This window comes from Globicephala melas, chromosome 2, assembly GCF_963455315.2.
Source record: "Globicephala melas chromosome 2, mGloMel1.2, whole genome shotgun sequence".
NCBI classification, from domain to species: domain Eukaryota; kingdom Metazoa; phylum Chordata; class Mammalia; order Artiodactyla; family Delphinidae; genus Globicephala; species Globicephala melas.
Genome location: NC_083315.2, coordinates 175,220,397 through 175,243,590, shown reverse-complemented (window position 1 = coordinate 175,243,590; position 23,194 = coordinate 175,220,397). Strand labels below are relative to the sequence as shown.

General features: G+C 59.3%; 1 protein-coding gene and 1 long non-coding RNA gene across 2 annotated transcripts; both read right to left on the bottom strand.

Moving 5' to 3' along the window:
• Positions 1–7,820: 7,820 nt before the first annotated feature.
• LBHD2 (LBH domain containing 2) lies at positions 7,821–12,448 on the bottom strand. The gene is made up of 6 exons (XM_060293503.1): positions 12,303–12,448; positions 11,810–11,840; positions 10,748–10,833; positions 10,248–10,311; positions 9,080–9,235; positions 7,821–8,027 (listed from the first exon to the last, which is right to left on the bottom strand). Exons 1-6 carry the CDS (start codon positions 12,446–12,448, stop codon positions 7,821–7,823), a joined length of 690 nt encoding a protein of 229 aa, XP_060149486.1.
• Positions 12,449–15,173: 2,725 nt separating this feature from the next.
• On the bottom strand, positions 15,174–20,790 carry LOC115867201 (uncharacterized). The gene is made up of 3 exons (XR_009562796.1): positions 20,642–20,790; positions 16,420–16,494; positions 15,174–16,195 (listed from the first exon to the last, which is right to left on the bottom strand). It is a non-coding gene; the product is annotated as an uncharacterized lncRNA (long non-coding RNA).
• Between the last annotated feature and the right edge of the window lie 2,404 nt (positions 20,791–23,194).

Genomic DNA, 23,194 nt, shown 5'->3' with positions numbered 1-23,194 from the left:
TGCTGGAAGGAGGCCCCACTGAGGGAGGGGCAGGCTCAGTGATTGATGGGGGCCTTATCAGCCCCACCCCGGCCACAGGTCGCTGTCCTCCCCTGGTGCCAGGACTCGGGGACCCTGCCCGCAGACCAGCCCAATGGCAGGGAGCATTGTCACAGGAGCCGGCCATCCCCTCCACCCACTGCCCCCACCCCACCCCCGGTGTCCCCCAGTGCCCAGCAGGGGCAGGTGTGGTGATGAAGAAAGCCATTCCAGCTGTGCCCAACCTGCCGTGCTCCGGGCTCTGTCTCCAGGGAGTGTGGGGGAAGGACAAGCTGGCCTACCTTGGCTGGGAAGAGCTCACACTTAGTAAGCACCCCTTGCGTGCTCAGCCCAATGCCCGACACACGTCAGATCCCCATGACAACAAAGTGGCAGGGTGTCGTTCACCGCATTTCATACATGAGGAAACAGGCTCAGAGAGGGACAGGGTCTTGCCTTAAGCCACACAGCTCCCGGGTGGGGAGCCTGGGCCAGCCCAGGTCTGTCTAGGAACCTGGGAGCAGAGGCTGGACTCCTGTGTCTCCCGGCATCAACAAGCCCTGCTGCCCGAGGAACGCTTTCTCCTGGCAGAGGTTCGGAAGGTGGGGTCAGCTCCAGATGCCCGGAGCGGGGTCGGACTTGAAGCTCCCCCAGGAAGCCTAGAGGCAAGTTCTGGGGGAGGAGGGGCAGCTGGTGGCTGGGTCTCATGGGAGGTCACAGAGGCAGAGACTTGGAGCCCACCTACCCTGCTCAACCACCCTCGTCCCAAATCAGAGCTGCACTGAAGGCCCATCGAGGCCCCCAGCTGGTCCCTCTGCCCCCTGTTCCCTGAATCCCGCTCCTGCAGCTTCCCAAGTCATTCTTGACCCTCACAAGGCACAAGTCAACCCGGTCACTCTCCTACTTTAAACCCTTCCGTGGCTCTCCGCAGCCCTCAGGCCAAGCCTGAGCCCCACAGCCTGGCATTCGAAGCCCCCTGTCCTGGACCGAGCTTTCTGCAGCCTCATTTCTGGGCCTCCTTGACCTGCACCCATCCAGCCCCACCAGCCGCCTCGTGCCCATCCAGCCTCCCACCTTCTACTTAGGCTGCTCCTTCTCCCAGCCTCCCCCTCTACTCCCCGAATCTGACCTGGTCTTCAGAACCTCGGGCGCAGGTGCCTCCACCTCCAAGGAGTCCTCGGGCTGTGCTGTGCCGCCGGTGTGCTCGCCAGGCCCTCGGACTGTCCCTGTGGCGATGGGGCCTCGTCACTGGCCTGCGGACCTCTGTTCTACCCGCTGCCCGTCACCCCAGAGCCAGCCTGGCAGAGGAGTGAACCATCAATGTAAGGGTCACCCCCTGCCTGGCTGGCCTGGCCAGGCATCACGCTGGTGTCTTCTGGGCTGCAGACTCCTTGCCGACTCTACCTTGGCCCCTGCCCCGTGCCTGCCTCCCCACCCATGGGGCCTCTCTCTGGCTTTCTTTCTCTCTGTCCCATTGCCCTGAGTGTTCAGAGGCCCTTGTGCCTGGGACGCAGTGCTAGATGAGCTTCAAGGCCCAGGAGGCCCAGGCCTAGCTTGAGCCCTGGGCCCCATGTTCTCCAGGTCAGGCCACGGCACCCACACTGCAGGGCCAGTGGCAGGGGCAGGAATGCCACCCAGAAGACATGGCCACTGGAAGTTCCCATCTGGGGCCACCCTATCTGTGACCAAGAAGTCAAGTTTGGGCTTCCCCCACCACTTGCTATCCCCAGCCCCAGCTTCCACCCCCTTTTCCTAGGCCTTCCCTCCTATAGCATCTCCTCCCAGGTATCCCGTGGTGCCCTTCCCACTCCCAGCCTCTCCGCCTACCCTGGGCCTGGACTGTCACCCCATCCTTCAAAGCTCCAAATTAGCCACCTCGGGCAGGGGACTGCGTCTCCCTCATACCTCCCACCTGCCACCCCCCATCACCTGATTACAGGTCCTAACTGTACCCCTTCCTAGACCCTTTGGAACCCATCTCGTCAGAGCAATGGGGGGGTCTTGCCAAAACATAAACCTCCCTTAAAACCCTTCCTTGCAAGGTAAGGTTCTTCTCCTGAAATACGGAAGAAGACAAGCGTGTGTTCTCACACTATTCAACATTTGCCTAGAAGAACTAGTGAAGGCAATAAGGCAAGAAAAATGAATAAGAAGTATAAATATTGGGAAGGACCTGATAAAAAATGTCATTATTTGTAGGTGATATGATCATCTGCTTAGAAAAAGCTTTTCTATACTCCAGAAAAGCCTATTTTTAAAAGGCACTTAAAAGGCTTCCCTTTTTAATAGCAACAACACATAACCCCTCTCCCCACCCTGGGCTGCCATCACCCTCGGGAGAAGCACAGACTCCTTAGCTGGGCATTCAAGACCCTTCCTAACTGGCCCCTCCAGCTTCATCTACTCAATCACTCACCCACTCTGATCACTTGGGTGCACTCACCTCTCCTCCACACCTTTGTACAGACTGTTCCCTCTGCCAGCAGTGACCTCACCCCCACCTTCTGCAGCTGCTGACTCCTTCAAGGCTCAGCACATGTGGCTCCTCCCCCAAGAAGCCTTCTCCAACCAGCTGAGCCCCAGATCATGGTCAGCGCCTCCTGCTCTGGGCCTGGTTCCTGCCCTGGGCACACCTTCTCCCATGATCGGGGGACAATGACAGGGTTTGGGACATCTGCCTCTTGACCAGAAACCCCCCCAGGGCAGAGATTGGGCCTGACCCAGCCTCCAGCCAGGGCTGGTACATGGCAGGTGCCCAAGGAAAAGAGATAAACAATTTCATGTAGGCGAATCAGCCCATAGGTGTGCCACTACTTTGTGCGTATGGTTCTGCACAACTATGTGTTAACCTGAGTGTGTCTCCCGGTGCGCGTGTGCCTCAGAGTGTCTGTGAGTGGTTCTGCACAACTATGTGTTAACCTGAGTGTGTCTCCCGGTGCGCGTGTGCCTCAGAGTGTCTGTGAGTGGTTCTGCACAACTATGTGTTAACCTGAGTGTGTCTCCCAGTGCGCGTGTGCCTCAGAGTGTCTGTGAGTGGTTCTGTTCGTGAGTCCATGTAGGTCTGCATGTTCATGTCTGTATGCTTTCTAGCTCTGTGTGTTGTGTGTGCATGTGTGCACGCGTGTATCACTGTGATTTGAGCTGGCATTCTGGCCTGGGCTCCGAGCCGGGGTGCTCAGCCTGGAAGGCCACTAGCAGAACCAGAATTGTCCTCAGCCCCTTGAGTCCCCGCCTACTCCCCACAGCACCCCGGTGGCCCTCCTGCCCCACCTGCACAGACATACCTGCCGGGTGAGTAGACACTGGGCCCCAAACAGAGCAGGGCTGCCAGGAGAAGCCGGCCGAGCAGGGGCCTCAGAGCGGGGCCTAGGCCCTGGGGCCTCTGGAGCAGCCAGAGCGAGTGACCAACAGCTGGGACTCCCCAGCTACCGCCAAGCTGGCCACGGCCCCCAGCCCCCCCCAGCCCCCCCCAGCCCCACCCTCCACCGCAGCCCCATGCTTTCACTTGTAGAAATGCTCCCACCCCCTTCCCACTCCAGAGGCAATCACTCCAACCTTTGACTCCTAGCAGCGCAGGCTCAGGTTCAGGCCAGGGGCCATGGAGGGGAGGGACGAGGAAGCAGCGCTCCGGAGGCCATGGAGGCGGTGGACACGGCTGGGGAGGGCTGGTCAGACTGAGGCCAGAGGCAGCAGGCGCCAGCTGGCTGGAAGGGGGCACCCAGCCCACAGCGGCCAAGCCCAGAAGGACCCCTCCCTCCAGGGCAGAGTCGCCAGCGCCAGCCCTGTGCCCTGCCTGGCGCTGAGAGACCCGAGGGCAGAAATGGGGGGGAGACAGCGACGGCCAAGGGAACATTGTAGGCCACCTGCCAGGAGCTGGAAGAAGGAGAGGGGCCCTCGAGGACAGATAGGATTACGCTCAGGGACAGGAGGGATAGCAGGGGTCCACCCGTGAGGGAAGGTGAGGAGGTGGGCCTGAGCCTGAGTGGCCAGGAGCACAGGTCCCACTCCTCCAAGGTGGCTCCAGCTAAAGACATTTTGTGGGGAGGGTCACTGAGGAGACGCTGGCCCGACACCCTCCTGGGGGGATTCCGCTGCTGGCGTCCTAGGGAAAAAACTTAGGGAAAATCCAGGGAGGACAGATCCAGGCCTGTTCACTCGGGCTGGAGCCACAGGGGCGTGGGGCAGAGCAGGGGAGGTGCTCTGGGCAGCGTTCTGAAGAGAGCAGACACAAGCCGCTGAGCTGTCCCAGGGCTGCCATAACACAGTACCATGGGCTGGGGGGCTTAAACAGCAGACATTTATTTTCTCACAGTTCTGGAGACTGCAAGGTCCCAGATCAAGGTGTTGACAGGGCTGATTTCTCCTGAGGCATCTCTCCGTGGCTTGTGGACGGCTGTCTTCTCCCTGTGTCTTCACATGGTCTGTGGGTCTGTGTCCTCATCTCCCCCTCTTATAAGGCCGTGTTGGATTAGGACCCACCAAAATGGGCTCATTTTAACTTAGTCACTCTTTACAAAGACCCACCTCCAAATACAGTCACGTTCTGAGGTACTGGGAGGTAAGACTTCAACATAAGAATTTTTTGAGGACAAAATCCAGCCCATAACAGATTGGAAGGCACCTGAGATGCTGCAGTACCTTGCTGACCTCTGCACATGGACCAGGTTGTACCTGGAGATACCAGCACCTCCTCCAGGAAGCCCTCTAGTTTTCCCTTGAGTCATCAGCCCCCAGAGCCCTGGGTTCCCCTCTGTGAAGTGGGGCCATAAGAGTCCCAGCTCAAGCCTATGAGGCACCCCGCTGGTTGGGTGGGCCTTCCCCCCCACCCCCGCTCAGGCCAGCCTGCCCAATGGCCTCCTGTCCCATGTGTCTCCAACAGTCAGAGACTAAGAGATGAGGGGGCAAGCACAACTCAAGAGACCGAAGTGGGGGGCGCCCTCGAGGTGATCACCCAGGGCTCTTCGGTGGAAGTCCTGGGACCCCGTGGGGTAGCTGCTCTCCACCCATATTGCACTAGGACACCAACTCAGAAAGGCATAGGAACCTGCTCACGGCCACACATTTGGCAAGAAAGAGGCTAGGCTTCCAGCCTAGATCTCTGCCTCTGAGGACTGGGTCTTCCCATGGGGCAGGGCCCTGGTGGACACTGGGGGCTCCTTGGTCTGCCCCTCCTGTTCTCCAGGTCACGGGGCACATCTGAGTGCTGGGACCTCCCAATGTAGGTCACCTCCACTCAAAAGACATGTCCCTAAAAAGTTGGTGGTGCCCAGGCCTAGGGGGTTGCCCCCAGACCTCTTCCCAACTCCCAGCTGCACCCCACCCCTGCCCAAACCTGTGCCCGCTTTTCAGCATGAGGCTGTGCTGTTTCTTTTACTCTATTTCCATGTTGTTTTCCCCCAACTTTCTCAGTAAAATCCCTTCGGAAAAGTCCCAGCCTTGTCTCAGAGGAGCCCTGGGCACAGGGCCGGTCCGGCCCGGGTCAGGAGAAGGCCGAGCAGAGGGGGCAGTTGGGAAGGGGCGGAACAGCTGGGGACCCCAAGAAGAGAGCAATTCCTCTGCCCCATGCTGGGCTGCACAGCCCTGGGAGAGGCATTTCTCATTCAGCCTCAGGTTATTCCTCCATAAAATGGGGCTGTTGTTGGGATCCAGTGGGCTCACCTCAGCAGAGGACCTGGCACCCAGGGCAGGAAGGGAGGGAGAAGGACCACACCACAAGATGCCTGCCTGTCCTAGGGGTTCCTGGGGAGCCAGGCTACTACACGCTGAATGTAGAGGCCCAAAGCGGCAAATTCCACTTACACTGCCGCCGGGTCCAGGGCAGAGACCGGCCTGGGAACAGGACACCAAGGCTCCAGCCTCTGCCCCTAACCGGCTGTGGGCCTGGGCAGGGGTCAGCGTCTGTCTCTGAGCCTCGATCTCTCCGAGGCCAATGTTGCAAAGTTTAGGTTGGCCAGCTCCTGCGTGCTGGGGGCGGGGCCGCAGGAGGAGGGGCGGAGCATATATCTCTGGCACCGCCCCCTACAGTTACGCGCAAGCTCGCGGGTCAGTCGTTGTGCGCGTGGTCTCAGTCTGCTGGTCTTGAAGGGCCGAGGCCCTGCGCTGTGCGGGACAGCAGACCCACAGGGTGAAGATCGCCCCCACTGGGCTGCCTCTCCGGGCCTGACACCCCCTTATTCTCCAGCTCACGGAGCACGACGGGGACCCGGGACCTCCAGGTGGGTCGCCTCCACCCAAGAGCTGCCCTGTTAGGCGGTGAGCTCCAGAGTGGCGTTGTGGGTACCGCTAGGGCTTAGGCCTCGGGCGCACCTGGGATCCTGCCCCAGCCCGGCTCTTTGTCAGCTGTGGGACCTTGAGAAAGTCGCGTTTAAATGGCTGCAACACTCTGCCTGGGAGGGGCGAGGATGAAATCTCAGTAAATAGCACCATCGTCCCGCCCCTCCCCAGCATTCCACACCAGGAACCCGGAAATGACTCCTGCTTGCTCAGGCCCTCGACCCAATCCCATGTGTCAGCAAGTCCTGGCAAGGCTTCCTGCGAAGTGTCTGGCCCCTGCCCCCTTGTGGAGCCGACAGGAAGGGTCTGTGGAGGAAGAGGGGCGGGACCTTGAAGGACAGCCCAACCCCCTCCTAAGAGGACCCATCCTGGGCCTGTGTACTGGCCGCAGGTTTAAAATTAAAGCAGGCTGCCAGGCAAACTTCTGCACCTCGCCTCCCACCTCTCCTGCATTTGGGGGGTGGGCTATTTTTAGAAAGAAGGCGGGTAGGAGAAAGTGCCTTATTCATCCTGGAGGTTAGCAAGGCCTCCAGGAAAGAACAGAGGGGCCTGTGTCTCCCACCTCCTCCTCCAGGTTCACCAAGACGTCACGCTACCACCCACCTGGGCCTGTGGATTTGTTGAGCTAACATCTAGGCAGGGCTCCCCCTTGCCAGGCCCTGAGCTTCCTCAGGCCTGGGTCAGCCTGGCTGAGAGCAGGGGGCCAGGTTGGGATGATGGGAGGGAGTGGGTCCAGGCAGTGATCAGGTTTCTGCGCCCCACGCCCACCCCAACCGGCCAGCAGAGCCAAGAAACGATGTCGCTGTACCCCATGGAGGGATAGGGCCCTCGCGTGGCCCAGGAGGAGGTGCTACCCAATCTCCCACATGGGCACTCTGGCTGGATCAGTGGCTTCCCAACTTCAGGGATGCCGTCATAGCCGGGGCCAGCAGTAGCCTTGGGCACCTCACTTGGCACCTCCGCTTCCTCATCCATACAATGGGATTACGCAGGGATTTAATAAGATTCAAGCTGGAATAGTGCACCCCACCCATGTACCATTCCTGTGCCCTACTGCACCCAGAGTGGGTAGGGGGTGACAGGAGAAGTCCTGCCTCGGGGTCCAGCCAGGGCTGGAGGCCCCAAGGAGCGGAGGAGGCCACCTAGAGGAAGCTGGTCTATCCTTGGACAGCCTCAGCTGAGGCCAAGCAGAGCAGAGGGCCCTAGGCAGGGCGCCAGAGCAGCAAACACGACAGTCCCGCCAACCACCCTCACCCCCAGCGTGGAACACCCAGTGGTCACTCACTGGGCACTCTGGTCTGGTCAGCACGGGCTCTGAACAGAGGCCCTTGCCTGGAAGGCCACTGGCAGAACCAAAATTGTCCTTAGCGCCTCGAATCCCCACCAAGTGCACCCCCTGACCACCAGGAAGAGTATTTATTTCTGCTTCCAACCAGAGAACGAGGAGGGGTGTGCGGACCCTGGGCTGTGGACAGGAGAGGGCAGGGGCTTGCAGTGCTGGCGGAGCTGGTGAGGCCGGAGGTGGTAGCTCAGCTCTGCCTACTGGGCGCCCAGGCAGGCCCAGGCCGCTCTGGGGCTGAGGCCCTCCCAGCTGTCAGAGCCCAGGGACAGCGGAAGCTGGCCATGTCCTCGTCCCATCGCTGGGTGCGGGGGGACTGGTCCTCAGAGCTGGCACGCTTGCTGCCAGCGTCATCTGGAACCTTCCCTGGTGCTCCCGGCAGACGCGGTGAGGGAGGCTGCAGAAACACAAGGGCCTCCGTGTTGGTGGCGGATGCATTTCTGACAGGTCTGCAAGGAAACGTGCGAGGGTGGGGCAGGCCCCAAGTTCCCTACGGGCGAAGGAGAGGAGGTGCTGGGTGCGTGGTCCTCGGCGAGAGAGGGCGGATGAGGCCAGGCTCTGGGAGCCCCTGCCCCAGAGCATGCCCACCAGAGCTTGGGAGGAGGCCCGGGGACCTCCCCAGAGCCCATGTGTCACTGGTTACCCGACGGGCGGACCCTGGACAGACCTGGCAGAGGCTGAGGGGAGTCTGGGGAGAGGTGGGCGGCACGGCACGGACAGGCTCCTTCTGGGCCCAGGCTGCAAGGGGCCTGCGGGCCAGGGAGGACTGCAGAGGGGGCGGGGAGCTGGCCTCTGGGGAGGAGCAACCGGCAGGCGGGGGGTCAAGCAGCCCCAGCTGAGGCTGAATTCCCTGGGACAGACTCCCCAGGGGTCTCCAGGGGACAAAGCTAGCCAGGGCGCAACGCACCCCTCATGCACCCTCCACAGAGGCCCTCACTGCCCAGCCGCTGTTTCTCCCGCGCCGCAGGGCTGGCTCCTGGCTGACCCCTCTCCTGCCCGCATCCCCCTCCCAGAAGCTCCGCTGGCTCTGGCAGCCCCTCGGCCTTTAACCAGGGCACCCACGCCAAGACAGGCACCTCCCACCAGGCTGGCCCATCTCCCCGGCCTCGCACCCACACCCGTACCCCGCGCAGGCCCTGGTGGGCAATGCACGCCTGTCCCAAAGGTAATGAATCGTGAGGGCGAGGGGAGAGGGGGCGGGACCGGGTGGCGAGGGGTGAGAACAGACGCATACCTGTGTGCCAGGCCAGGGGCCACAACAGCGGATGAGGGGACCTCGTGTGCCGATGGGAGGGGGACGGTGACAGGGAGAGGGGCAGGCCAGGCAGCGCCTAAGCGCCGAGCAGAAGCTCACAGGGCAGGCAGATGGATGGGTGCAGGCAGGCTGGAGGGCGGGGGACCCGGCTCCTGACTCCTCTCGGGACCCCTACAGGCAGCCCCTCACTCAGCAGCAGCAGCCTGGCTCTGGGCGGACCCCCTCTGGGCGCCCTCCGGAGGCCAACACAGCTCCCCGCTCGCCACGGCACGCCCCTCGCCGGGCTCCACCACGATTGAGGGCAGCCGCTGGCCCACCCGAGGGCCCTTCTCCCGGGCACCCACCATGGCCTGCAGGGAGGGTGGGTGGGGGGTCAAGGCAACTCCAGGCCTGGGCTCCCCACTCCCTGCCATGCCTGTCCTGCACTGTCCCAGTCCTCAGGGCCAGGAGAGCACATGCGCACACATGCACATCCCCCAGAGGGTCCCAGCCCCTCCCCCATCCCACCGCTGGAGCTAGGGCACTCAGCACCTGGGATTGCGGGCTCTCCCTGGGGCAACAGAGGACCCACCTGGGCTCAGCCCTTAGGCCCATTTAACAAACAGCAGCCTGAGACCAGAAGGCCAAGGTCATGTGGTGAGCGAGCTCAGGGCTTTTGTGCATCCCCAGCTGTCTCCGGTATCCTGCAAAGCCCCTTCCTGGGGTCTTTCCTACTGGGCCCTTGGCCTCCTCCCCAGCTCGGAGGAGCTGGGAAGCTGTTGCCATGGCAACCTGAGTGACTTGCTCCGGGCTCATTGTTCAGTGCCCACAGGAGCCCTGCGGGGGGGCTGCCTCCCCAAGCTCTCCTGGTGCCCTCAGCATCTCCACCTCCCATTCAAGGCCTTCCAAGGTAGAGGCCCCAACCACCAGTGCCGCGGCACAGGCCTCCGGCCCGGCGCCACAGCAGCCCTGACTTCCCTCTGTGGCTTTGCCTCGGCTGGTCCCCTTCCTGGAGCTCCCCATCCCCCCTTCTTTTACCCAGAAAGAGAACTGCTTGGTGCGTGTCTGCCTTCCCCCAAAGGTGCATGGAGGAAGGGCAGGCACACAGCCCGCAGGACTTTGTTAAATGGCCCTGAGTGCCCCCAGCAGAACCATCTGAACATGTGTTTAAATGCACTCTCTGGGTGGGGGCCCAGGAAACAGCATTTTAACAAAGTACCACAGGTGACCCTTAAGTGTGAAAACAGGTGTCACTAGGCTGCGACATCTGCGGAATCAGAGTGACAACAGAGCAGGGACCCCAGCATGGCCCAATGACTGGACCTCCTGCTGGCCTTGCCAGTCCAGGGGCTCCTTCTGGGAATCCCTCTCCCCCCATCCCACCCTGCCATTCTCCTTCCTGCCCTCCTCCAGGGAACCCTGCTTGTCCCCGCCCAGGGGTGCTCCTCTGCCCAGGCAGTGGGGGAAGGCGATCCGGGCCCGTGGAGTTTGGTGTCCACCCTCCCCGTCCGCCCCTCCAGGAGGGCAAGCCCAGGCTCCAGACTGGCCCTCGTGCAGCTCTGGGCTGGTCCCCCCACTCTGGTCCCACTGCCCCCAACAATGAGAAGAGCCCAACTCCAGCACTCAGGATATCAGGACGGCACCCCTTAGGCAGGGACCTCACTTTTCAGCTCCATCAATACCACTCGGAAAAGTAGCGCTGAGGGCAGGGGACCCTGGCATGGCCGAACCCAGCAGAGAGCAGACTGTCTTGGGCACAAGGTCTGCTTTGCAAATCAGACCCCTGTAGAGGAGAACCTCCACCCAGATGGGTAAACTGAGGCATGCGCTGAGTCGCAGGCCAGGGCTCCAGGGTGGCAGACCGCAGGGTCCCGACTGCATACCTTTCCTGCCAGGCCTCCAGCCTCCTCAGCTGGTTCAGCTCTGGCACGGCGGGCTGGGGGGCACTCATGCTGCTGTCACTGTTGGGCTGCTCGGAGACAAGGAGCAGAAACGGGGTGTCTGCTGTGGGCCAGATGCTCGATCCCACCCTCCTCCCGGAAGCTTCAGACGACTCCAGCCCACAACCGCCCCACCCCAGGCCCAGCACCCACAGCCCAGGCTGCACCTCTCTCACTGCTGCTCCCTGCCTGAGCCCACCCTCAGAGGGGGCGCTGAGGGACAGGTCCCACACGGTGTGCCCAGGCTGCAGCGGGGTGGTGGCAGGAGTGCTCAGTCCTCCCTGAGAACAGACACCCTGCACACCCAAGGCGAAGGGAAACTGACCTCCTGCCTGCGTGTGGCCACGCCCACTCAAGCCAGGCGCAGGGGCAAAGGAGCCCCGCCAGAGACCACACAGCAGGGGCTCTGGGAAGAGAGGTCCTGCCAGGACTCATGGGCACCAGCCTCAGACTCTCCACCTGCACTAGGCCAGAGGCAGAAATGGGGGCGGGCTCTGGCAGGCAGACACCTCGTTGGGCGCTGGCTCGGGGGACAGCAGCGGCCACGTGTAAGGGGCAGGAGTGCTGGGAGGGAGGGCACTGACCGGCAGGCTGGAATGCTTGTGATGCCCTGCTGCTTGTGGGGAGGGGATCCTGTGCCCACCCAGCAAAACAGGATGGCTGCCTTTCTGGGAAACGAGGTTTCTTTCACCCAGCACCCAGCTTGGGTCAGCTGAAGTCCCACTGGGACCCAGGGAAGGCTGTGAGGGGACCACACACTGCAGTGGGCATCCCAGGGCATACCCACCTGAGCCTCCACCCAATCCCAGAGCTTGTGAAAGCCCCTCCCCCCAGGCTGATGCTCCCAGGTCAGTCCCTCCAGAGGAGCCCTTCATGGGGGATCCCATCCCAGGACCCCAGAACCTCAAGTAGAGCCCGGGGAGCCAGGACAGAGACCAGGAAAGTGGACTCAGAGATTCAGACAGATGCGAGAAAGAGCCAGAGGGACAGGCAGGAAAAACCCACTGGCCACAGAGACAACGCAGAGCTGATAGAACTGGAGAAAGAGAGATACAGAGAGAAGACAGAAACTGACCCAGAGATTATGCGGATGGAGAAGGAGAGAGGCGGGGTGGTAGAGACAGGTGATAGAGCAAATGCCTGAGGGCTGCCACCGCGCAGCCCGGCGCCAGGCGCCAGTGCCAGTGGGGCATCCGCACATCTAAGGCTCCGCCACCCACACCTCCCTCAGCTGCCAGGTGTGTAGGGCCAGGTATGGCCGCGCACAGCCCCCACATATACTGTTCTCGCCCAAAGCGCAGCGTCCAGCAGCCAAGGGCTGACTGTGGTCCCCACACCCTCCCCTTCTCAAGGGAGCTCCGACTCAAGCCCCCACTCGCCCCTTCCTCCTCTCCCACCCACGCCGCGCCTGGCCGCCCGGGCGCCCCGCGGGGCCCCGGCCGGGACAAGGGTGAGGAGGGGCGCCCCTTGTGCCTCACTCACACTCACCCGCACTCACCCGCCCGCGCTGGATGCCCGCGCCGGGGCTGCCACGCCGGGCTTGGAGCTGCTCGCCCCGTTCGCCCTCCGTGGCTCGCTCCCTCCCTTCGTCCCCCCGCGCTCTCCGCCCACGCCCACGGGCTGTCCCTCGCCCCGGCCCTTCATTCACACTCACGCCCCTCGGCTACCGGCCACCGCCCTTCCCAGCTCCAGCTCCCAGGTAGCACCCCGGCCTCAACCTCCCTTTGACAAGACCGCATCCCCCAGAACCTGATCCTGGTCACTTGAGGCGCCCAGCCTCAAGTTTGAGGTGCAGGAATTCAGGGGGCAGAATTTGGGGAGGCCAGATACATAGAGGACGCCCTCCAATTGGAAGGGGGAGTGAAGAGGACTACACTCAAGTGTGAGGGCCAATATGTGCGTGTGGGGGGGGGGCGTGTCACTGCACCAGTCCCCTCTTCACCCCTGATGCCATTCCCCCAAAGGAACAAAACAGCCTTGGGACAATCAGTCTCATTCAGCCTGGTGGATAGGCCTGACACCTGAGGCCAAGATGCCTAACCTCTGATCCACATAATTCCGCACCCTTCCACCATCCGGCACCTAACATCCACCATCATTTATCCAACGTCCAACGTCCATCCAACAACCACAATCTATCACCATTCAGCATCCACTTATCCAACCACCGTCATCTACCATGCGCCACTATTCATGTCTCTTCTACCATCCAATCACCATTCAACCACCACCCAACATCGACCATCCATTACCCTCCATCAATAAACCAACATCTGTCCCATCCACAATCCACCACCTAACTTCCACCATCCAATTACCATCCATTCACTATCCACCATCCAACCACCGTCCAACCACCATGCATCCATCCATTCCCCACCACACCCACCATTTCCCAAGCATCAGTACACCATGAAAATACCCACCCTTCAGTCCAACCTTAATTCACCATCCATCCATCCACCACCTACATATCCATCATTCACTAGGTAACAGCTTTCCATCAATATTTAACAACTATCTATCCATCTACTGATGATTTAGCCATTCAACACATATCTGGCTGTGAATCATCAATCTACCATCTACTGTCTATTTATCTGAATTTATTCACCACTCAACCATTAGCCTCCAGCCAGCCAGCCACAATTCACCCATTCACAATTCAGTCACCAGTCATGCCCCTCCCTAATCCATTCATATTTCTATGAACCATAATCTACTGTCCCCCACCCACTAGCCATCTACCATTCACCCACCTCTTATCCCTATTCACACATATCTATCCGTTCATTGCCCATCTCACAATATCCTCTATCATCCATTAATCATCTATAATTCATTAGTCATCCAAAACCCGTTCAAGTGTCCTCTACCACCCATCCATATCCATCCATTCTAGAAAAACTTACTGAGTGCCCTCTATGTACCAAGCATTACTTTAGGTGCTGGGTATAGAATAGAGAGACAGCAGTGAGCGCTCATCCACCGTAACTCCTCCACCATTACAATCCATTCACCATCCAGCCAGTCATTATCTGTGCCTCATCCCCCATCCATTATTCACTATTCATTCAACATCCATGTTCATTTATTATCCATTCACTGTCCATTTGCCATCTATCCATCTTCCTCTATCTATACATTAAACCCTGCATACAGTACACTGACCACCTACCAACCATCTACCATCTCTCCACCATCTTCCCATCCACCATTCACCTTTCATGCATCTATATTCCAATATGTAGCCATTTATCATTTAGCCATCATCCATTCATCCCCTAATCATCATCTATCTATCCAGAATCCACCCGTTCATTATCTGTCCACCATCCACCTTTCATCGACACGTCCACAGTACACAAACCATTATCTGTTGACCTAGCAACCATCCATTTATTGGCCATTCATGCACCTTCCAGCCACCATTGCCTTGTTCACCATTGATGAGCCATCCATCATATATCCATTCACATTGATCTACCATCTTGCCATCCATTCTCTACAGCTAGATCCTTCACAAGCATCCACTTACTATTTATCCACCCTCCATCCATACTCCCATGATTCATTCACCCAACAGGCATCCACCACCCACCACCTATCACCTGTAATGCATCCACTATCTATGGACATTTCAGTATCCATCAATCCATCAATCTAGTGTCCACATTCACCCACCCTCCATCTATCAATCTACAGTCTATTTAGCTATTCATCATCACTTAACTACCATTATGTAGGTGCATCCACCATCTTCCTACCATATACCATCTAGCACCACTATCTACCATCCTTCCAGTACTTATCCAACCATTATCTATACACCATCCACCCAACCACACACACATTCTGCCATTGCATCCATCACTCATCCGTTAATTCACCTCCCATGCAGTCATTCACTCCTCACCAACCACCTACCCACTTAGTAACTTACCCATCCATCATTCTGAGATGAATTCATCTATTCCTATATTCTTATGTTATCCATACACATAAACAGAAGTAAATCATTCTCACTTCTCTTTTTCCACCACCCATCTCCATCATTCACCCATCCACCCATCTTCTCACCATTCTTCTGCCCATTTGTTCATAAACTAAGCATTTATTTATTAATAAATCTTAATATTAAACATAAATAGTAAACACTTATTACTCAGTGCTAGCGCTGGGTTCTGGGATCATCAAAATGAATAAGATCTCATCTGTATTCACAGTCTGATGAATTCACAGTCTGATGGTTCAAAAAAGGGAAACATCACAATAGCCAAGACATGGAAACAGGGTTTCCCTGGTGGCATAGTGGTTAAGAATCCGCCTGCCAATGCAGGGGACATAGGTTCGTGCCCTGGTCCGGGAAGATCCCACATGCCGCGGAGCAACTAAGCCCGTGCGTCACAACTACTGAGCTTGTGCTCTACAGCCCGCGAGCCACAACTACTGAAGCCGGCATGCCTAGAGCCCGTGCTCCGCAACAAGAGAAGCCACTGCAATGAGAAGCCCACACACCACAACGAAGAGTAGCCCCCGCTCACTGCAACTAGAGAAAGCCCTCGCGCAGCAACAAAGACCCAACGCAGCCAAAAATAATAAATAAATAAAATTTAAAAATACATTGGAAAAAAAAAAAGACATGGAAAGAACCTAAATGTCCATTGACAGATGCATGGATAAAGAAGATGTGGTACATAGTACTCAGCCATTAAAAAGAATGGCATAGTACTCAGCCATTAAAAACAATGAAATAATGCCCTTTGTAGCAACATGGATGGACCTAGAGATTATCATACTAAGCAAAGTAAGTCAGACAGAGAAAGACAAATATCATATGATATCACTTATATTTGGAAGCTAAAATACAATACAAATCAACATATCTACAAAACAAAAATAGACTCACAGATGTAGAGAACAGACTTGTGGCTGCCAAGGAGGTGGGGAGGGAGGAATGAGAGTTTGGGATTAGCAGAGGCAAACTAGTGTGTATAGGATGGATAGACGACAAGGTCCTACTGTAGAGCACAGGGAACTATTATATATTCAATATTCTGTGACAGACCATGGTGGAAAAGAATACGAAAAAGAATTTATATATATGTGTATATCTGGGTCACTTTGCTATACAGAAGAAATTAACACAACATTGTAGATCAACTATACTTCAGTACAATTAAAATTTTTTTAAAAAAAGGGGAATCAGGCCAGACAGAGAAGTGTCAGTGTCAAAATGTGTACTGCGTCCAAATCTTGGTGCCTCCACCTCCTGGCTATGGAGTGGCTGTAGCTCTTCGCACAAGTTTCCAAGGAGGATGACCTGGAAGGCGGCATCGCGTCAGGATCAGCACAGGCCTGATCTGGACAAGGTGGCTGCAGCGTGGGAGACTTGATGATGTGGGTGAGAAAAGAGGTGAGAATGGGAAAAGAGGTTGACAGATATGAGGCAAGGCTGGGAGTACCCGGCTAAGAGACTGGTCCCTGATGATGGGTTCCTGGTGACAACGGGGAGCTCTGGGGGGCAGTGTTTAGGCAGGCAAGTACCCCATTCAGCTAAGTCCTGAGAAGGGACCCCTCCCCCAATATACATACACTTCTTCATTGGACAGTACCTGGACCAGAAGGACAGGGGCAAAGCTGCGGTGGTCACTGTGGCTGCAACCACACCCTCTCAACAGCCAGGCACCCTGTGTCAGGAAAGCGTGTGTGGGCACACTCCCCTCCCACCACCCCATCCCCCCAGAGGCCATCCCACCTCCTTTCCACTTGTGCAGGATTTTCTCTCCCTACTTGTTAATGAGGTGTTAGCTGTCACCCAAGGTGTTGCCTTTCACCCAAGATGTTAGCTGACAAGGGCCTCACGGCTCCTGGGGTTCGCTCACTCCTAATAGGGCTCTCAGGAAGTGCTCAAGGCCCTTGAGGCTTAAAGCTCTGATGGTGCAGCGGCGGCTTGGGACGGGGAGTATCTTTAAGGACAGGCCTGGAGGCCTGTATCTGAGCCCACAGAGTCCAGTCTTGGGGCCCATCTTTGCCTCCAGCCTCCGATTCTGCTTTTCCTCCCCCCTTCTGCCCTCCACCATGGGCCCTTCTCCACAGGAGACGGGCAGAACTGGAGGCAGGAGCTGTGTGTCCCGGCTGCTCCCAGCCTTTGCTGTGTGCCGTTGGGAAGCCCTGCCCCTCTCTGGGCTTTGGTGTTCCCGCCAATGCAGTAAGAGAATGGAGTACCAAATGAAGAGTAAGAACCAACTATCTCTGATGTTCCCTGGCCCCGGTGAGGCTGGAGTTATCCCCTTCCCAGCCCCCTCATCTACACGCACCCTCCAAAGCTTGGACGGAGGTGAGGGCAGCGCCCGGCTGGGGGTACTCAGAGTGGGTGGAATCCTGGCTCTGGGCCAGGAAGGTTTGCTCTTGGCGCCATCTCGTGGCCATTCTAGAGTAAAACATCCCAGACTCCCGCGAGGGCCACAGCAGAGCAAAGGGAAATTCAGGTGTTAATTTGAATGTGAGCACCTTGGTCCTATACTTCGTCCTCGCGTGCTGATCCTCTGTGAGAGGCAGGTCCAGAACGGAGTCCCTCTGCCCTTGGTGGGCTGCTGGGCGGAGGGTCCTAAGTAAATGACCCCAGTGGAGGAGTGGACGGGCCCAGGGGGTGGATTGACAGCGAGGGAAGAGGGAGGTCCGGCTGGAGAAAACATCCCACCCCTACCCCGCTAGAACGAAGGCCCTGAGGCAGGGATTTTCAACCTTCGCTCCAACACTAAATCCCCAGCCCCTAAAGATTGGTTGACTGCACAAAGTTTCTGGACATTTCTCTCTAATGTAAATAATCAGATTTCAGAGTTTTAAAAATGCCATAAGAGAATCACACCCAGAGAGCACGGGCGAGCAGGTGTGCAGAACACAGGTGCACGGCGCCCTTCCCAGCGTCTATAGGACCCCAAGAGCCGCCGGCCTTGCCATCAGCCCTTGAGACCTGTGATGTGCTCCGCCTACGCTGAGCGCCGCGCCGGGACAAGTGCGGGGACAGATCCCGGAGGTAGGGGGAATCTGTCCTCCCGGTGAGGCCGGAGTGGGGAGCGGAGAGGGACCCGGGCCTGCCCCCAGACCCGAACCGCCCTCCTTGACCTGCACTGCCGCTGCGCTGAGCCTGACGGGGGACCGGGTGGATTGGGGTCCTGAGACAGGGCGTCAGCTGGGGTGGGCGGGCCGACGGCCGGGAGGCTCCAGGGGTCGGAGCTGGGCGTTCACTGCTTCTCTCGAGCGCCCCCTCCCGGTCCGGGCGACGCCCGTCCGCTCGCCTTTCTCCAGCGCCCGCCGGCCACGAGGCGACCCTGCGCGGGCGGGGAGCCCGGGGGCGCCCAGGCCCTCCGCCCCACTCCTCGCTCCCGCGACCCCCGACCCAGGAAAGGCAGATTGAGGGCGGCTGGCCTGGGAGCCTCGCCCCGCCTCCGACGGTAGGAGCGGGCGGTGGAGGAAGCGCCGCTCGCGGCCCGGCACCCGCTCTCCCCTTGGACGTGGGCGTCCCGGAGTCTGTCTCTCGGTCTCTGTTTCTCCGGATCTCCGGCCCTCCCTCGGGCGGGGATTCCGGTTGCAGGAGCCAGAGAAGGCGAATCCAGTTGACCTTCCTTCCTCGCTCAGCGCCGCCGCCTGCAGCCTCTACCCCAGGCACAACCGGAGAAACTGGGGCCCGGAGAGAGCGGGCTCGCCCGCGAATGGGAGGCGGAACCGGACGGGAACCAGCGCCAGGCGCCCCGCGCGGCGCGAGCACCCTGCCCTCTGGGGGAGGAAGGGGCTTGCTCCCTATTTCAGAGGCGCGAGGCGCTCGCTCCCCCCCCAACCCCCCCAACCCCCATCCCACCCCGCGCAGGGAACTCAGCTTGGGCGGAGAAGGGAAGCGGTGGGGGGGGGGGTGGGAATCTGTCTCCGCCGGGCCCGGCCTGGAGGACAGGTGACCTGGGACAGGTGGGGATGGAAACGAGAGAGGCAGCCCAGGTGTAGGGAGAGCGCGGCGGGCAAGTGAGCGTGGGGCTGCTGCTGGAATCCAGCGCCGATGCCACCGCAGAGCTGACCGAGGCAGCAGGGGAGGAAGGGAGCTGTCCAAGGCCACGGCCGCAGAGGCCACCCGGTCATTCCGCCTACCATAGGGGACAGTGTTGTCTCTTGCCCTTCCCTGTGCCTCACCCCAGCCCTGCCCGATGTGCGCAGGGAGAGACTGGGCCTGGGCAGGGCTCATGGTCCTGAGTTTTTTGTTTTTTTCTTTTTTTGATTGATTGGCTGCGTTGGGCCTTTGTTGCTGCGCGTGGGCTTTCGCTAGTTGTGGTGAGCAGGGGCTACTCTTCGTTGCAGTGCGCTGGCTTCTCATTGCGGTGGCTTCTCTTGTTGCGGAGCACCAGCTCTAAGTGCACATGCTTCAGTAGTTGTGGCGTGTGGGCTCAGCAGTTGTGGCGCACGGGCTTAGTTGCTCCGCGGCACGTGGGATCTTCCCGGACCAGGGCTCGAGCCCGTGTTCCCTGCACTGGCAGGCGGATTCTTAACCACTGCGCCACCAGTGACGTCCCTCACCGTCCTGAGTTTTAATCTCTAAAGCCCCCCAGGACTCGCCCAGTGCCAGGAGCAGAGGGCAGAACCCAGCTGGCCAGCCTCGGAGACACCCCAGGTCTTGCCCCACGTGGCCACCCCACTAAGCTGAAGTTCCTGTTCACAGAGGTGGGGACAGATTGTTCTCCAAGACGCACTGGTAAATTAGCAATGCCTGTCCTGAGCCCCTTTGTGTAATAAACATGAAGTTTAAAATATGTGCCCTTTTATACGTATATATGTTTGTATGGCATTGAAATGTTCTGGAAGTACACCAATATTCTAGCTGAGCCTGCATTGCACTTCCTGTGTACAAGGCACTGTCTGGTGCTTTGCCAAGCTCACTTAATCTTGGAAACCTTGTGAGGATGGTATATTGTTATCTCATTCTAAAGAGGAGGACACCGGGCACAGAGAGGCTGAGGAAACTGCCCAGGGTCACAGAGCTGAGAGGTGGGGCTCGGGTTTGGGTGGGCACGTGAGACCTGCTGCAAACCACTGGGCTGGGCTGTCGTTTTCGGGGTACGGGGCGCGAAGGGGTCGGGAGGCAGACCTCTCACCGCATCTCCATTTAACACTGTCCAGCCACACCCCAGCTGTGGCGCGGCCAACCCCGTGGGCCCTCCAGACCTCACAGCAGCCCTGGAATCAAGGGCGGTTAACTTCTGTTCCCGGATACGGGCTCAGACACTGAGGCTCCGAGAGGGAAGCGGCTTGCCCCAGGGCTCCCAGCGCAGAAGTGAAGCTGGGACTCGAGTTTTCCCGGCCCCTCCTGCCCTCCAGGGGGCGCCCCGGAGTCCTCCCTCTCCCCACCCCACCCCCACCCCCGCCCCAGGGGCGTCGAGTCCCTGACGGACGGACGGGATGGATGTTAGGCCCTTGGACGGCGCAGAAACTGCCCGCTCCCCGGCACCCTCGCGTTTAACCGATTCTCGGGAGCTGGGCTCTAAAAGCCCCCGCGTGACTCTCCTGCGCGCCTGGGGGCAAAGCCCTGACGGCCGGCGGAGGCAAGGCCCGACCTGAGCAGACTCGAGGTGGGCGGCGGGTGGGGCGGGGCGGGGTTCCCAGCCTGGAGGCCCGGCGAACGGTGACCCCGCGCGTCAGGGCTGAGCGGTGGGGCCTGGCACCCCGGTCCCGCCCGGCTTCTGCGCCCGGGAGCCGCCGGGAGATCGCCAGCCCAGGCCGATCAGCCCACGCCCGCCACACTCTGCCCCGGCCCCCCAGCCCCGGTCTTCTCCGCTCCCTCCCCACCCCTACCTCCGGCAGGTCCTTCAGCCGCGCGGCCACCATTTTCTCCCGCATCCGTTCCCCAAGCCCCCAAGCGCGCAGCGCGACATCCGCCGTTCCAGGCGCACCTCGCCAGTGGGAGCCCAGGCCCCCAAACCCCGAGCCGCTCCCGAGCGGCTCTGCGCCGCTCCCTAGTTGGGTGGGAGGGTGGGAAAAGGCCGGAAGCTCTGCTGGGAGGGGCGACCCAGGCGGCAGGCCGTGCGGGCAGAGGCCAGGACCCCAGACTCCCTGACCCTGGAGAGTCAGTGGGGGCCCGGAGCCCTGGGTCTTGGAGGCCGATTTAGGGAGATTATCCTCTGAGCTCTGCGGGCGGCACCCGGGGGAGGTGTGGGAGCGGGTACGGGGTGGTGGAATGGTGGGGTTAGATCCATGGTAAGATCGGCAGTTCTAATGGTGATGGAGACGTGAGCTGTGAAGTGGCCTCGGTGCCCACCCTGCACATTCTCTCACTTAATCCTCACAGCCTTGGGAGGTGTGGACCCTTATACCCTTGCAGCAGATGAGGGATAATTTGCTGACAGGTGTAATCATACCTTGGGTTCAATCAGGTGAAGCAGGGACTGGCCCAGCAGTCTCCCTCCCTCCCCTTCTCACTCAGCCCTGGGGGACTGAGGGGAGTAGCAGGGAGGTGAGCGCCCACCACGGCCCAGAGCAGAGGCCCTGAAGGGAAAACAGCCACCGATGGTCCCCAGGCTTCAGCGTGCAGCAGAGTGGCACGGAGGCCCCTGCCCCTGTGGGTCTGGGGTGCATTTGTAACAAGTTCCCAGGGGTTGTGCTGCTGGTCGGGTCCAGGGACCACACTTTGAGAACCACAAGGTGGAAGGGTGGCCACAGCGACAGGAGTGTCATCAGCCTGCCTCTTCCAGGCCTCCTCTGTCCACACACCAAACAGGACATTTCAGCCTTGCAGGCTGTGCTCAAGGTCAATGCTCAGACCTCTGCTGGCCACACAAGCTTAGACGAAGCCCTAGCTCCTCCAACGCCCTGTGCGCCCCTGGACAGTCTCTCACCCACTCTGGGCCTCAATTTCCTCATCTGCACAGTGGGGAGGAGCTCAAGGCCGTGTGCAGATAAGCGAGGGGCCATGTGGAAAGTGCTTGGCATGCAGAAGTAGCTGGGGTTGGTACTCCTTACGGAGTTACTCTTTCTTCCTGGGAAGAAGACACCAGCCTGGGTTAGGAGGAGGCCCCTGCTGCTTTGAGGGAAGGTGGCACAGTGGCGGGCCAGGGTGCCTAGGCTCGGAAGCAGGCCCTGCCTTTACCAGCCCTTACTTCGCTTCACCGAGCCTCAGTTTGCTCTTCTGAAAAAGGGGGCGATTCCTGTCCCTGCCTCGTTGGGTTCTCAGCAGATTAGTCTGTAAAGAGCACAGGGCGCTTAGAGTGTTTGCAGTCTTTGCTGCAAAGCCTTGATGTTCTCCCCGAAGACCCCCCATCCCCACCCTACGCCTCCTCCCTGACTTTCTGGTCTAGCCGCCACACCAGCAGCAAGTAATTCCCTCTCGAAGCAGCAGTGTAGACTCTGGGAGGGGAAGTCCTAGGTCAAAGGCTCAAAAAGGGGACTCCCCTGGTGATCCAGTGCTAAGACTCCACGCTCCCAATGCAGGGAGCCGGGGTTCAATCCCTGGTCAGGGAACTAGGTCCCACATGCCTCAACTAAAGATCCCGCATGCTGCAACTAAGGCCCGGCACAGCCAAATAAATTAATTAATTTTTTAAAAAAGGGCTCCAAAGGGCCCGCTTATCCCTGAGGCAGCGGGGAGCCTTCCAAGCAAGAGAGAGATGTGATCAGAGCCAGGCTTTGGGAAGATGCGTCTGGCGGCCAGTGGAGGATGGGGGAGACCAGGTAGGGGAGGGCGGCCGGGTGCGGATGAGGCTTCACTGGCTGCATTGATCGCCGCCTCCAGTCTCTCTCCTTCCATTGCCATCACTGTCATCAGCTACTATTAGTGTGACTGGGACGATCTGCATTAATGTATCCAGTACGACTGCAGGTCACCCGTGACCTCGCTGAGGTCTCTCCGGGACCCTGTAATGGAGGGTCTCCCTCTCTCTTTCAGAGGAGGAGCTGGGGGTCACAGAGTTGGGCCTCGGTCTAGTCCTCTCACCCAGCCCTCAGAGCAGCCCACGTGGGCAGCTGCTGGATACTGCTGGGTTCAGTGGTTTTGGATGCAGAGAACATTCCAGGCAGCCACGGGGCGTTTCGCGCAGGGACATGCATGGGGAGGGGCTCACAAACTTGCAGCCGGTTCTGTGCCAAGGTGCCCAGGCAACAAGAGGCCGCACACTCGCGACAGGACCGCCTGACGTCCCCTCGCCCGCCCCCCCCCCCCGCCGCTGCCCTCACCGTGGGCTCCCTGACTCCTTCCTTCCTGTGCACACGTCTGTGGGGACACTTTCCTTGTGTCTGACCTTGGCAGAGTACCCGCTCGTGCCCCTGACCTTCAAAGTTCTCCACGTCGTCAGCTCGGAGGCTGAGAAAGCGGAAGAGAAACACCCCTCAGGAAGAACTGTGGCCTAGGGAGGC